The sequence below is a fragment of the Trichoderma harzianum genome, assembly GCF_003025095.1.
Source record: "Trichoderma harzianum CBS 226.95 unplaced genomic scaffold M431scaffold_37, whole genome shotgun sequence".
Classification (NCBI taxonomy): Eukaryota; Fungi; Ascomycota; class Sordariomycetes; order Hypocreales; family Hypocreaceae; genus Trichoderma; species Trichoderma harzianum.
Genome location: NW_020209285.1, coordinates 2142 through 18223, shown reverse-complemented (window position 1 = coordinate 18223; position 16082 = coordinate 2142). Strand labels below are relative to the sequence as shown.

Below are 16082 nucleotides of genomic sequence, written 5' to 3'. Positions count from 1 at the left end.
TGGTGGAGGACTCGGGTCTCGCTCTGTTCCTGGAATGTCTCCCCGGACTCCCCGACCACTCTAGCGTTTCCACATTCTTAGCTTTCACACCAGCATTCGGGAAGAAGGCCCGTTTAATAGGATGGTTAGATTGCAAGATTGCTGAAACGTGAGAGAGAACTGATATGAGATGATTATGTGATTATAAACAAGGCACCTGGGTTCCACAAACGATACACTCATTAACCCGCAAGCTCAACTTGCCAAGTTTGGATCGAAAACGCCATGGATTCTCGAATGCACAGTCGCCAAGGGTGCTGTTCGCAGCCTGCTGTGAAACCTATTGGCAAGAAAGTCGGTCACTTATAGTTTTCGCGAATCGCATCTCACTATCGTAGGCTCGTAACCTCATTGTAGTAATAGATTCGATCAATCCATCAAAAGCGACTTACACACTTCACGGATACGACACAGTACAAGGAACAGAGCATATTTCCGTAATCCTCATATCGATTTGCGTCTCTGGGGCTTAGCAAACGCTGATAATACTCACAGAAAACTTGCTCATGCAACAGCCTCTGGAGGTGACAACGTTCGACTCTTGGTAGGTTACCCTGAAGCTTACTCTCGAGGCATTTTGTTGACTTTTTCAGGTGTACTCTCCAACCGCACCGTCGCGCCCTACGTTCGCGGAAGTCAAATCTCAAGAGTTCAAACCCACGGAAGTAGGCGCTTCTTTCGGACCCAGTTGGTCTACACATTGGTTTCGGGTGGAAATCATTGTACCAGAATGTATGACGAACTATTCTCATCTCGAGTTCCATTGGAACTCTAATAGCGAGGCTATGGTTTGGACGGAAGATGGCGAGCCTGTGCAAGGCTTAACAGGGGGCAGTGAACGCGGAGGTGAGAGACAGGAATGGATCTTCCCTCAACAGTGGAAGGATGGGAAAAGACATACCTTTTTCATTGAGATGGCATGCAACACCATGTTTGGAAACGCTGAAATGCACGACATTATCCAGCCTCCTCCCATGGACAAGTACTTCAAACTTGAAAAGGCAGACATTGTAGCCGTCAATGTCGATGCAAGGCAGCTGCTATTTGACTTTTACGTCATAAGGGGTATGCAGTCCCCTTTATATGAAAACTCGTACCACGGTGAGCTACTCACATTTGATGATAACAGATGCGGCACTATATCTACCTCAAGACTCGTGGCAATCGCATCGCGCTCAGCAGGCATGCAATGAAATCCTAGATACTTTCTCTGCTGGCGACGGCAGCTCGGGTGCTATTTCAAAGTGCAGAGAAATTGCTCGAAGCTATCTTGGTGACAGAATTGACACAGAAGAGGTTTTCAAGACAGATCAGACGGCAATAGTCTCGGCTATTGGCCACTGCCACATTGACACATGTTGGCTTTGGCCTTGGGATGAAACAAAGAGGAAAGTCGCTCGTTCGTGGATTAGTCAATGCAATCTTATGGACCTATATCCTGAGTACCGGTTCTGCTGCTCCCAAGCACAGCAGTATAAGTGGCTGGAGACTTTGTATCCAACAATATACGAGCGAGTCAAAGAAAAGATCGCCAAGGGAACGTTCCAGCCCATTGGTGGAAGTTGGGTTGAGCATGATACAAACCTCCCCAGTGGTGAATCTCTGGTCCGTCAATTTCTATACGGACAGCGATATTTTCAGAGTCGATTTGGTCGCAGGCATACTACATTCTGGCTACCTGACACTTTTGGTTATTCGGGTCAGCTTCCCCAGATTTGTCGCTTAGCGGGAATGACGAGGTTCTTCACGCAGAAGCTTAGTTGGACAACATCAACAACTTTCCACATACCACCTTCAACTGGGTGGCATTGGATGGTCGGAGCAAGGTGCTCTGTCATATGACACCTGCAGAGAAATATAACGCGGACGCGACATTGCAAGACCTCGTACGCTGCGAAACGAGACACAAATCACTGGATCAGGATAACACCTCGCTATTAGTTAATGGAAAGGGCGACGGAGGAGGCGGCCCAACAATCGCGCATTTGGAAAGCTTGAGACGATGCCGTGGCATGAGCGATCAAGTAGATCGCCTGCCTCGCGTTCAACAGGGTAACTCTGTGGACGACTTCTTCTCTCAGTTGGAGCACAGAGAAAAGGATACCAATAATCCATTTGTTACTTGGTTCGGTGAACTGTACTTCGAATATCATCGAGGCACCTATACTACCCAGGCTAAGACCAAGTTGAGCAACCGGCGGGCTGAAACCTTCCTACATGATCTGGAATATTTGGCCACACTTGCCAGTATACAAAAGGATTCAACTTACAGGTACCCAAAGAAGGAGATTGACGAGATGTGGGAGAAGGTTCTGCTTTGTCAATTCCATGACTGCCTTCCAGGGAGCTCGATTGAGATGTGCTACGATGATACGGATAAAGTGAGTTATTGCACTCCCACTGTTTCATATTGCTAGCTGAACTGAAGACTAACGATACTAGCTCTACGATGAGGTAATCTCCGTGGGAAATACAGCACTTACGAAGGTTGCGGCCGCGCTGCAGCTAAACTTGCAGCCAACAGATTCTGCCAATCTTGTGGGAGTAAACACGCTCGATTGGGACAGGGTTGGTCTAGCACCATTGCCGGCCGCAGCTCATTCCGAGGGTAACCAGAAGTATGGTTTCTACCGATGTGGACCAGGTATATCACCACTTCAGCCCCTGTCAGGCGTTTCTTTCGAGGCAGCGACCATATCCGAATCTAGCAAGGGTATTTGGATCTTGTCAAACAGCCAGTACCGTGTCACGGTGACTCAAGGCACCATCATCTCGCTCTATGACCTCCGCAGAGACCGCGAAATAATTCCTGATGGTGCAAGAGCCAATCAGCTCGTTGTGTTTGGTGATATGCCTCTTTATCATCAGGCCTGGGACGTGGAAACATATCATCTCTCTCAAGGTCGCGAACTGGAAGGAGGGGTTTCGTATCTGGGTGAAAGTGGTCCTGAGAGAGTTTCAGTGACAACAATCACAAAGATATCTGAGAGCAGCTCGATCAAGACTACAATATCCCTTAATGCTGTCATTGATCACCAAGAGGAAAGTCATATTGAATGCTCTGCAGACGTTGACTGGCACGAGAACATTAAGTTCCTCAAGGTCCAGTTCCCAGTGGATATTTACAACACAAAGGCATCATATGAGACTCAATTCGGCATTGTGGAACGACCAACACATTACAACACCTCCTGGGATATGGCCAAGTTCGAGGTGTGCTGCCACAAATGGGCCGACTTATCGGAAGCAGGATACGGTGTGAGCATTCTTAACGACTCCAAATATGGCTTCGCTACGAGCGGAAACATGATGCGATTGAGCCTGCTCCGTTCACCAAAGGCTCCCGATGCCAACGCTGATATGGGTCGTCATCATATTAAATGGGGCATTTTCCCTCACGAAGGACCTGCAGGTTGGCAAACAGTGAAGAAGGGCTTTGAGTTCAACATTCCAGTCCGTATTGCCTCGTGCCCTAATGGGATCCGCTCGCCGGAGTTGCCAGTGAGCCCCGTCAAATTGAGAGACGGTCTAGGACTAGTGCTGGACACCATCAAGAGAGCAGAAGATGATACGGATGTAAGTTGCGGCAATTTGCCTACAAGGGATGGCAAAAGCATCGTATGCCGAGTATATGATGCCATTGGTGGGAAGAACAGGGCTTTCTTAGAGACCGGGCACGCTAAGATTCAGAAGGCGTGGAAATGCAATCTCTTGGAAGACGACCTAGAGGAGCTGCCCATTGTGAATGGTGGTGTAGAGATAGAGCTGCAAAGATTCGAACTGGCTACCTATAGACTACTTTTAGAGTAGCTGCTAGATGTTGGAATCACTGGACGTGGTGCCTCTATGCTGAAGTCTGTCGCAAAGCAAGGGTAGAAGTTAGAGGTGGATCGATTATGCGCACGAATAACATCTACAATCCATGAGCCGTCATAGACTAGCCTCTCCAGATAAGTCTACTGATTGTCTTTCGTGACGTGTTTCAGGAGTGTTTCTAGCACTGGCCGTGCCTGATCAATGTATGCTGCGCGCGCTGTGCGAGCAGCAAGCACCCGGAGCGACAACGAAACCAAGGCTTGCCAGTTGTGTACATATAAAGGAGGTCCACGTAGTTGCGCAGCCAGAATCAATAGCGTTGCCGTGGAGATGGCACGATAGCTGAACCAGGTCGCCTCGTAATAATGTGGTCTTGTAAGTCGCTTGATCGTGAGAGCACAGTACTGGAGGCATTTCTGTGCTAAGGGCAACACACGATCAAAGTATGGATCCGTGTCGGGCTTGTGAAGAGCGTAATAAAGTAAAGGTCTGTAAGAAATCTGGCGCCATTGGAGTTGTCTGCATTCCAAGATGAATGCTAGGTCTTCGGGAGCACCATCGTCAGCATCAAATTCCAATGTTTTTGGCAATATTGTTCGCCATTGGTCAAGCTCGTTTTCCTGCAGAATGGCCTGGGCCATCACATGATCTCTATTCGCCAGCCAAACATGTTCTCCCGGCTCGTAAAGTAGATCATTAATAGAATCAGCCTTTTTCCTCAGCGCTATACACGCTAAATAATAGTACCAGCTATGTTCTTCTTGTTGTTGTATGACGCTTGATGGCAGTATCTGCCAATTTGAGTTTGTGTTGGATGAATTCTCATTCACACTGCCGTGGAATGAGGTCCAGGAAGGGAGACTTGGAAACTCTCGAGGAAAGTGTAAGCTGGTAATACCCGCTGGTGGAAGGTCGAGCTCTTCTCGAAGGTCTCTGAGATACTTTTAGCATATGACATGACCTATGTCTTGGACAAGGCAGACGTACCGCTCAGTTCTACAACAGGAAAAGTACAGTCGCTCTAAAACATGGAACTCTGTGTCGAGACTGTCATCTCTCACGTTCCTATGGGATAGTATAAACTGCAAACGACTGCAAGCCTGACTATAATGAACCCAGGCATTGGTAGGTCTCAACCGACACACCTCATATAGCCCAGCTAGAAAGAAGCACTGAACTGATGTGAGCGTGACGTCTAAGAGACCAAGGCGCTTCTTGGCCGCAAGGTAGAACGCATCGCCAGGTATGCAGTTGATTCCCGAGGCGTCGTAGAATATCTGATTGTAGGAACCTGGGGAAGGGTTTGAGTATTCAAACGACTCCCCGACCTGCTTCACGGTATTGGCAAGGGCACATGCCAGCATCTATTGGGATTTAGCAATTGGAATACAGTCCAAGTTGGTTTCCAACGAGAAGTCAGGTTCATCTCACTACAACGCAGGAGTCTTCACCCCAATCAAACCCACCGTCTATTATCGCCTTGACCTGTAAGTTGAATCTTGACACGTCGAATATCGGATTCTTCACGTGCGCCACGGTTAGATACCTCTGACAGAGGTTTTGAATATGAGCCTTGTCTGTTGGTGATAATGGTGTTGTTATTTCCTCCGCCAGACATTCAGTATTCCCCATTCTAAACCCAGCCGGAGGTTCATCCCTCTGACTATGCGGGCTATTGTTTGTCATCGATGGACTGGATGGCAGTCTAGGTGAGATGATGCCTTGAGAAATTATGTTGTGAATCATTGGCCACTTGGTTGTAGCTTCAAATGAGATCCCGGTGGCTTTGACAGCATGTGCGGGCCGTCCTAGATTAGACGCTCCTGGGAAAGTGGTCTTTTGCGCTGTGTCTAAAGAAGGCGAAGATGAATGAAGCGATTTACAGTTAGAATCAGTCGAATCTGCATAGGCTGGTCGTTGGGAAAGCTCCAAAAGTTGAGCAACATGGTCGATGCGATTCATGACATCTGTCAACGTTGGCTCCCTGCTCACAAGTTAGGTTACACCAGAGTCCAGTGACTTATAGGCAAGGTACAGGTACCTTAGTCAATCACTTACTGTGGAATCTGCTGACCATCCAGCTCCCCATATACACATTGAACGTGGTTCTCCACGCAAACACCACATGAAGGCCGGCGGTTGTCGCATTTTGTTTTCTTCGAGCGACACCGATGACAAGCCGTATGGCCTCGCTTGAAACGCTTAGGGCGACGTACCTGGGTCACCTCTTCCTCCCAGAAGTTCATTGGGATTATTTAGAACAGGGCAAGACACAATAGTTGAGGCGGGAAACTGGGCAATAATCGTGTGGCGACCGCAATCGTCTGAGCGCGTTTGTGAAAAACGAGCTATTCATTCCTCAAATTTCTCTCAACCTGAGAACCTACTAAGTCATGATATAACTAAATAAGTGCCTGTATGCATGATTGTGTAATTGAGAGTGCCGATGGTGAAATTGGCTTACCACCGTGAGTTAAGGGTGCGGGGAACTTTCGCCTAGGGAGTCCCATTTAGATATAGGGGACTCATTGATGGCCGCCAGCCATCCTCATGGCTTCTCGTGTGAAGACAACGGTTGCGGGTGCCGGGCGTTGGATACAGGTAACTATGAATACGTGTATCCTGAAGATGATGCGATTAAGAAGGGGCAGAAACTATAAAGTACCAGTAGCAGTATAATATAGGGGAACATTATGTGATATTATGAGAAAAAGCTCTCTGTCAGACGTGTCTAGTAAGGACATAGCGCTATAATATAGGTAATGTGGATGGAAGGGATATAGGGCTATAATATAGGGTGTGATGTCTTCCATTTTTTGCCTCCTGAGACTCTAGATCAGGATCAAATGGTTCCGTTTTTTGGAGGACAATGAACCCCGCACTAAGGGATTTATCACTATTAAGTCACCTAACGCAACATTGAACTTAAAGGTGATTACACCGACCGTTTTACACACGGCGGCGACATCGGTGGTATTCGTGCCTGCTGACATTTACGGGCATGGCAAGCTAACAGTATAATGATTAGCTGCTAGGAGGAGCACAGAGTGTTGAGTAAGCCTATAATATAACCTTATAAATATAAAAATAGGCGTACTCTACTGAGTCCCAATGTGCTGGGCAAAGCCTCTATCATCATAAGATTAAAACTGGCATTATATGTAGATTATTTAGATATTCATTTTTATACTTGTATCTTTACTAATATTAACATTGAAGATGGGGCCAGGCGTAGGGCAGATATAACGCATGACATGTGCGCAAAAGCTCTTATCTAAAAAGACCTGTGTCCCCTGTACAGAGCGGAAGTATTCGAGAAACCCGTTCCAAAGTAACTGCCTTTTTAACTTACATCTCTTCCTACACAACCAAGTAAGGGTGCGCATTAGATCACAGTAGGTTTTCTGTTTTCGGAGGTTTTCATTTACGTTTCCATAAAGTCAGAAAAATCTTGGCATAAACCCAAGGAAAATATTTACCTTTGCTCTAAACGGCACAAAAGAAGGGAATGTAAGCAGGATCCAGAGTCCTGTAAATGAAAGGCATGTTCTGACTCAAACCCTGGCTGTCGAACGCACGGCTGCGGATCTGCTGGCTGAGCTTTTGCATATTGCCCAGCAACGCCTTAGAAGCACTTTTTGTGTCCTGGTTTAAACGCTGCATAGTAGTGGCATCAAAAGCATCCTTAAGTGTCCGTCCGTCGCTGCCATAGAATGGGCGATTAAATGAAGCCATAAATCCTAGGTAATGAACAGCGGTGGCAGGGTCTGGCAGATACGGCATGAGGTCTTGGACGCCCTTCTCCTTCGGGATAGCAGTGTAAATGGCGGGAATGTGGAATGGCAGGGTACCGGAGGCGATTGGAGCGCCCCCGTTGACGCTGTGATGCGAGACTGAGGTAGCATAGGCGAAGTGGGTGAGGACATCGATGAGAATTTTCTTGCTTAGGTTCTTCTCCTGAGGAAAGTCCTGAGCCTTGGCCATTGTGCTGGCCTCGTTAAACCAATTGTGAACTTCAAAGTCGCCAGAGAGGTCATTCTCGCTTTTATAGTACGAGTTGACAAAAGATGTGAAGAAGATGTGGTAGTTGTCACGGATGCGCTTGGCGTCGTCGTAGAAGGGGAAAGAGTTAAAGACGGACTTTCCATTAGCATCAATCAGACCACGGGCTCTCAAGTTGTTTTCCAGATATCCGCTCTGGTACCGACCGTCAACGGGCCAGCTGTCAGTAACGAATTGACGGCAGCCAAACTGATTAAAAACCATGAGCTGATCCCAGTGGCCGCCAGGGTTGAAGCAAAGCTCTTCCCCAACGATACGAGAAGAATAGGCTTGCACCATGAGGCGCTCGAGAAGAATCATTATGGGGTGCTTCTCGCTGAGAGTGTGAAGAGCAGCTTGGTGAACTGATTCGGTGACGTCGTGCGACACAACGAGGTGCAGCATTTGCGCGTGGAACATGTCATTGGCGTTAAACATCATCTTTGCCAGTAACCAGTCATTCTCGGAGTCGAGAGGAGTGTAAATCAGATCGGCGTCAACATTAGTGCGAATGGCCAAAGGCAAAAAGTTGCCAGACTCTGGGTCGATGTAGAAGTAGGCGCTGCAAGCGACGGGGAAACGCTCGACGACAGTAGCAACGTCGTACTTGGCCTGATAGGAGTGGTCGACAATGAAAAGGCGGTTGCTAGCCTGAAGGGACTCAAGCGTATTTCCAGAACCGACAATCTTACTCGTTATGACATCGTCTAGTGGAAAAGGAAGAGGCTCGTGGGCCATAACCCGACGCACGGCATGGGGATGCTCGCTCAGGCGTTCCATGGAGAAAAGGAGATCTTGGGTCGCATTGGAAATGATACCGGGAGCGGTACCTCGAGGGTTTGTATTATTGAGCTGGCCATCGTAGAGGACTTTTTCGTAGTCTTGCCAACTGTTGAGGCCGCCATTCTGCAATGTGAAGTTAGTACTTAATTCCATCTTCCAGTCTGATGAAAGTGTGGCCGTTACAGTTTGAATAGCTCCTTGGAGAGACTGGACGTCGAGAGCAATTAGCTCATCAATGATGGCACGGTCCTGGCTCCATGCATCGTAGTCGGCCTTGCTACGAGCATTGCCAAGTGTGCCATTGGGGAAGGGGGCGGCCTCGCCGGTGAGGGACGGGCCGTAGATGAAGCCATTACGACGAGCAGAGACAGCAGCGGCTCGAGCTTCGGGGTTGGGATCAAGCTGAGGGATGCAAGCTGGGTTGGTTGTGGGAGCAGCTAAAGAAGAGCCGAAAAGGACCACAGCAGCAGCGACGCAATTGGTAGATCGCATGTTGAAAGTGAAACCGAAGATAGTAATTGACAAGCTTTATGACGATGGTACTTTTAATAGTCAAGTCTTGTAGCGACGAGGCTCTTTTATAGAAATAATACCATTACCATAGATCTGCAGAAGTTGGCACTCCACTCCATTGTATAAATTTGACGCCCCTGCATTTGGTAATATGCTTAAAATGCTACAGAACAAACATGCCTGCTAACCAAGATTCGTGTCAGCAACCTTCCAAAAAGGGATTCGAGGTCGGAAATTTATTACATGCCAGATTTCTTTATATTTGTCTTGCTTAGCCTCGGCATTTCCATAACAGTTGGCATTTCTTAGCTAAAACTTTCAATTCTCACGTCAGCTGCGGCCCCTATATTACCCTGCTCCGTGGCCAACTACCATATTGAGCCGGCCCACCATATTGGACCCGTCTTGGTCGTAACTCATTTCCTAAGGCCGTGATGCAGCTCTCCTGAAAAAGCAGAAATGGATCAATGTTAGAGCAGCGCTGGAGGACCTGATTCCAGTCCAGTTTGTGAATCCGGCCGAGGTTCTGAGCCTCGTTCTTTACTGCGAGTGCAGCCTCATCATACCCGAGGACAACAAAGTTATTTACGATCAGAGACTACTACGCCAACAGCTGCTGAGGACAAGAAGCCGGAGACTGGACTGGAGACAGTCGCCACTAGCCTAGTTGAGACTTATTCGGGTTTGGACTAGTTCGGTTTCTTAACGAAACTTATAATTTAAATAGAATAAGCTTCCCTCCTATATCTACAGGTACCTTACCTTTTAAGTACCTAACTACTAAAAACTTCTACTTATTTAACTAGCTATTAAATAAAATAACTATAATTTTTTTATTTATAATTTTATTTAAGGACTTTAAAAAAATAGAAATATTTATAAACTTTTTAAATAATTAAAATAAAATAAACTTTATTATCCTTAGACTTATAATAATCTTTTAACTTTAGAAAAAGATAATCTTTGTAAATTTAAAAATAAAAAAAAATATAATTTTTTTTTTATTTTAAAAAAAAATTACTTTAAAAAAACCTTTAATATAAATAAAATAGTTTTACTTAGCTTTAATAAAGTAAAACTAAATATAATAATAATTATAATTATAATATAAATAATTTTAAAAAGTTTTTATAATAATAATTAGAAAAGGTATTAATTAAGCTAATAAACTTATAAAAAGATCCGCTAATACTAGCAGCCTAGGCTAGCATTACCTTTACAATAGCTTATAAGGTTTTTATTAAAATCCTATTATAATTATCTTCCCTTTTATAAGCTAGCTCCTAATAGCTATAGTAAAGGATTATAAAACCTTTTATTTTAGTATATTAGCCCTATAATATAGCTAATATAAACCCCCAAGCTAACCTTTATAAATTTAACGTAAGAGATTTAAAGATGTACCTAGCCTAGCTGGGCTAACTATACTATGCCTTATACTAAATTTAAACCTATAACCTTTAAAAAACCCCTAAGCTATTAGTATAATTATAATAATAATTAAAAAAGGTACTAATTAAGTTAATAAACTTATAAAAAGATTTACTAATACTAATAGCCTAGGCTAGCACTACCCTTTACAATAGCTTATAAGGTTTTTATTAAAATCCTATTATAGTTTTATTACTTTTATTTTTAATAATATAAAAAAAGCTATTAACTTAAATAATAAAAAATCTTTTATTAAAAATAAAATTATAAATTAAATTAATAAAATTAATATATAATAATATATTAAATAAATAATAATATTAAATATAATTATAATTATTAACTTTTAGTATAATATATATTTTAGTTTTTTTAATAATAGTAAAATAAGTTTAAATTTATTTAAATATTATATTTAAAAATTTTATTATTTTTTATATTAACTTTAAAAAAAGTTTAAAAAGTTTAAAAAACTAAATTATAAAAAAAAAACTATTTAATTAATTAAAATAATATTAATTAATATATTTTATAATAAAAAAATAAATTAAATAATTTTAAAAACTTTATTATAATAAAAACTTTTATAATTATTTAAAAAATAAATTAAATAAACTTTAAAATTATATAAATATAAATTATATTAAAAAACTTAATTTATAATAAAAAATTATAAAAAAAACTTAATATTCAAAAAAACTTTATTTTTAATAATAAAAAGTTAGTTATTATTACTAAAATATAAAATAAAAATAAAATTAATAAAACCTAAGAAAATTTATATTTATTTTTAAAAATATAAAAAAAAGACTTAAAATAGTAATATATTTATAATAAAAATAAAGTAAATATAAAATTTAAATTATATTAAGGTTTTTATATAGTTAATACCTTTAATAAAGGGAATTAATTATAAAAATAAAAAAGAAATATTATTAAAAAATACTAAGGTAATACTTTAGAAAAAAGAGTAATATATTAAAATTTATTTAAAAAAGGTATAGTTATATAATACCTATATATTAATTATATTATAAAGATATAAGCTAAAGGTTATAAAGTTTTTAGCTTAGTAATAATATTATAAAAACCTAAACTTTAGGGAAGGAATTAAAGAAAATAAAAATAAATATAGTTACTTTACTACCTTAAGCTTATATATTTACTGTATAGCTACCTATAATTATCCCTTATCCCTTTTTACTCTCTTTTACTAACTTAGCTTCTAATATATATTTAGTTTTAAAAAGTAGCTAGGTATTTTATAAATTAACTAGCTAAGTTTTTAATTAATTATAATTATAGTAAAGCTTATAAAAGTATAATTAATTAATTAATAATTAAAATAAATTTATATTTATAAAGAAATCCCTAAATAAAACATATAAAATAAAAAAACCTTACTTAATTATTCTTTAAAAAGGTTATAAAAATATTAGCTAAGTAAAGTACTTAAATTTAAAAAAATAATAAGTATTTATTTAAATAGCTAAAAAATATAGCCTAGTATATAAAAAATAAAGAATTAATAAAAGCTTATTAAAAGCTAAAGGCTATAAATAATAATAAACTAGCTTTTTTAATTTATAAATTAAAATAATAGCTAAAGCTTATTTAATTTATATATTAAAGTAAAAGCTTAAGCTTATTTAATTTATAAATTAAAAAAAAATTATAAACTATTATAATATATAATTTCTAAAGCTTTATACTTAAGTATAAAGGTTAATATTAAAGTAGCTAGCTTTATTACTTACGCTAGGAAGTACCTATAGAAATATTCTTTTTTAGCTAATTATAAAAGGAAAAAAATTATATATTTATAAAGTTATATATTTATAATAAAAATATTATATATCCTTATTAATTACTAAAAAAAATATTATATTATAATTTAACTTTTATAATTATAATAATAAACTTATAAAATAATTAATTTTAAATAAATATTAAATTATTTAATAATTTAATAATTTATAAATAAATTATTAAAACTTTAAAATAATTTATAATAAAATTATTACTACTTAGTAATAATTTAACTTAATTAATTAAATATATAAATTTATTTTATATTACTTATTAAAATACTTAAATAACTAATTATAATTATAATAATTAAATTAAATATTTAAATACTTTACTTTACAACTAGTAATAAATTTACCTATTTATTAACCTAACTGCTTTGCTAATATAAACTATAGAACTACTTTAAGGTTTATCCCTTAGGAATAGCTAACCTATACTAACCTATAGGACCCAGTTCGTCACAAGTTGTAAATAACATAATCAACCCTAATCCAGTATAATCGACTAATGTATCACATTCGTGACATTATTACTACATTGCCCAATTATCTAGTTTAACCTATCCGCCAACATAAATTTGAGGCTCGTTTGTGCCTTGTGAATTATACCTATATTAATGTACGGGTGCGCGGCTCGTCAGTGGATACCCCTCCCGATATAAAACACGAAGGGATTCACGAAACACAAACGGGTGGAAAGTAATAATTCTCACTATGAACAATTTGTAGTCCTATAGTAAATGCATTTCGGATTGCGATATTTCAGATTTTTATCCGCCTGCCAACCACAAGCATTGCATCTTGGGTAGGTTTTTGGCTTCGCGTGGTTGATAGGACTGATTCTGCGAGGACACAGCTACCATTGAATCATTCGAAGTGCTGTTGCTTAAATCATTGGATGATGCCATAATGCTAGAGATTTAAGGTATAATCGATGTTCTTTTGATGTGGTAGAAGTATTGTTTACCCTATTTAAGTGAACAGGGACCTCTGCTTCCTATATACTCATGCTTAAAGACCATATGAGTTCTTAATGAAACGTATATCTATCCAGGTGTGGTTGTACTTGATACTGGTAATTTCTTTCGACCCGAGATATAAATTAATTCATATCTAATCAAAGCGACGATAGCTGACGATGATGGCTTATCACCCCCTCCTTCGGAGTTGCTGTGCTACAATACGGGTCGTCATAGGCAACGGCTCGGGTGCGCCCCAGGGTAATCAAAATGATTGGTTTATCCTCTTCGTGATATTTTCTTGTTACGACATCACAAATAGGATGGTGATACTGTAATACGTGAGGGCCATTATTGTGCGAAGCCACCTTATTCAGAGCCAAGAAATATCTATGCAAATTAACACTAGGGGCACCTTGACGTCCACTGAAATGTACATAGCAAGATCAATGGAACAGCTGTTTCACAGATAAATATGCAAGTGATATCCTATATTTACGTCCAGTCGCCTACCCAGTTGGTTGGCTGGCGGATTCTATTGCAGTCACGTGTCTTTGTCCTACCATTGCGTTGTCAAAGCACTTTTCGCAAACGATCCTCACCGTCATTTCCTCCACAGCCAACACAATCCTTATTTTCTAAATTCCTCTCATTGTTTTAGCTCTTTGGCACTTTTACTAGTCGAGTTTGTTCGGCAAGATGGAGAGACGAAATGATGACTGGGAGGGTTTTGCAAACCTGAGCCCAGATTCGGATAAGCATAAGCGAATCCAGCTTCTCTTCTCTTCAGGAAATTTTGAACATCTGAAGGCGCGTGCGATAGAGTCACGAAAAAAATATCAACCGAACCTACCCCTAACTGTGAAGTGCGATATCAACTTGAATTGCTTTACATCTGGTTTCAATAACGTGGTTCTGGAACTTGCGTTTTCCGACGAGGTTTACTGGATTGCTCGCATCCCGTATCAAGATTTCAATGACAGCGACAGAATCTCAATGCTCAGTGAGATTGCTACAATGAAGATTATCCAGGAAAAGACTACCATTCCAATACCTCGTGTCTTCGAATTCGAAGCATCCGCGGACCAACCTTTTGGTTACCCGTACATCATGATGGAGTACCTAAGTGGCCGGATCCTCACCGATGGGCTGGCAACCACTACACCCATCCAATATCGTGTCAAAGTGGCCCAACAGCTTGCAAATGTTTTCTCGGAGCTTCAGAAACTGATGTTCAGTCGCATCGGGCGCCTTTGGTGCGGAGAGAACGTTGATCAGCCTGTTAAAATCATGGCAATGGCCTGGCATTCCTCGCCTGGCCCTCTAGAAACTTCATTAGAATATTTCTACAATCAGAGACAGAGCGAAAACCGGGAAATTCTTTCCATGCATCCACATGACCCAGATTGGCTTACAGCTTGTTGGGTATTGAAAACAGCTCTAACACATATCATCATCGAGGATAGAGTCAGAGGTCCCTTTCCTCTCTGCCATCTTGATTTGCATTTTGGCAACATGCTTTTTGACAATGAGTACAACCTGGTTGGGATCATCGACTGGAGTCATGCGCAAGCAGGTCCTCTCGAGCAGCTGTCAGTCTGCCCGGAATTGGTCATCTTCCCGGGGCTATCAGATGAGGAAAACAAGCCAATTGTTGAGTTCAAGAAGCTCGTCATAGAGTCGATAAGAGAAATGGAAAGAAATCAAGAAAAGAGTCCCCTTTTGGATTGTCCAGAGGTGGACTTACTGTTGAGCTCCAATCTTACACCCCTTTCTGCCTACATGGCTTCTAGGAGTGCAGAGATCATCCATCGTCAGTACATGGCTTCACCACAGGGGAGTCTTTGGGCTGGTCAGATGGTTGCAAAGCTTATCTATGGACAGAATGTCACTTGGGAACAGCTGAGAGAAGTATTCGGTGCAATGCCCCCTTTCTAGACGATTTTCGACATCTGTGTATCTATTCGATGGCTCAGTCTAGCTGCATTGCCTTTTCCCGAATATTTTCGCTTATACGGAATCTTACCTACCTAATTATAAATCCTTCCTCCTGGGTGCATGTCAATTTAGCCAGCGAACACTAGCTTTTGTATCATCCTCCACTCCCTTTACTCCCAATTCAATTTTTGTTTTTCACTCCTTTAGTAGTAAGCGCTCTGTACATATGATAAATATTTTGCAACCTCAAGCACATATGACCACAGGTAGTGGGAAGTTCGGGGTCCCCTCAAACTATTGTCTTGGATTAGTTATCTGCCATTTTCACTCCAGGCCTCCGAAGTCGGAGCCACACCCTTCCAAATTTTGGAGCTTAATGAGCTCTGTGATAAGATATCTACCCCTGGACCATTAACATATCTGATCCAACTAAATGACATCGTGAAAAAGGGATGTGGACTGCCTTCAGAACCGGGAACCGAGTATTGATCTGATCCTGGCCAGTTTTCGGCAAGCTGGAGCCATCAAAGCTCAAATTATCTCATAAGATCTCGGATACATGACGGGAATCTCTCCCCCTGAATGAAATATAATGATCATGAACCTCGAAATTAAGCACATACGACCATAGGTTGCATTTAATGCCGGTGAGATGAGCCTAGTCTCTTTTCGGCCAAGCCCATGCATGGTAATTCGTGCTGCCAACCTTCGAGACTCCTTGGCTAGGCGCGCTCAGTAACCCCTCCCCTTC

The 16082-nt window shown here is 40.8% G+C and overlaps 4 protein-coding genes across 4 annotated transcripts; 2 read left to right on the top strand and 2 right to left on the bottom strand.

The window, feature by feature from the left end:
- Positions 1 to 264: 264 nt before the first annotated feature.
- M431DRAFT_526000 (glycoside hydrolase family 38 protein) lies at positions 265 to 4000 on the top strand (the record flags this gene model as incomplete). Its single annotated transcript, XM_024920653.1, has 7 exons — positions 265 to 333; positions 403 to 476; positions 535 to 583; positions 633 to 1104; positions 1169 to 1778; positions 1862 to 2420; positions 2482 to 4000. 7 exons carry the CDS (start codon positions 265 to 267, stop codon positions 3847 to 3849), a joined length of 3201 nt encoding a protein of 1066 aa, XP_024767325.1. The 3' UTR covers positions 3850 to 4000.
- Positions 3984 to 6101, bottom strand: M431DRAFT_525999 (hypothetical protein; the record flags this gene model as incomplete). Its single annotated transcript, XM_024920652.1, has 4 exons — positions 3984 to 4788; positions 4843 to 5219; positions 5287 to 5839; positions 5914 to 6101. The coding sequence occupies 4 exons, from the start codon at positions 6099 to 6101 to the stop codon at positions 3996 to 3998; spliced, it is 1911 nt and encodes a 636-aa protein (XP_024767324.1). The 3' UTR covers positions 3984 to 3995.
- Positions 6102 to 7341: 1240 nt separating this feature from the next.
- On the bottom strand, positions 7342 to 9171 carry M431DRAFT_11548 (hypothetical protein; the record flags this gene model as incomplete). Its single annotated transcript, XM_024911935.1, has 2 exons — positions 7342 to 8802; positions 8863 to 9171. 2 exons carry the CDS (start codon positions 9169 to 9171, stop codon positions 7342 to 7344), a joined length of 1770 nt encoding a protein of 589 aa, XP_024767323.1.
- Positions 9172 to 14092: 4921 nt separating this feature from the next.
- M431DRAFT_101765 (hypothetical protein) lies at positions 14093 to 15331 on the top strand (the record flags this gene model as incomplete). Its single annotated transcript, XM_024911347.1, has 1 exon — positions 14093 to 15331. The coding sequence occupies one exon, from the start codon at positions 14093 to 14095 to the stop codon at positions 15329 to 15331; it is 1239 nt and encodes a 412-aa protein (XP_024767322.1).
- Between the last annotated feature and the right edge of the window lie 751 nt (positions 15332 to 16082).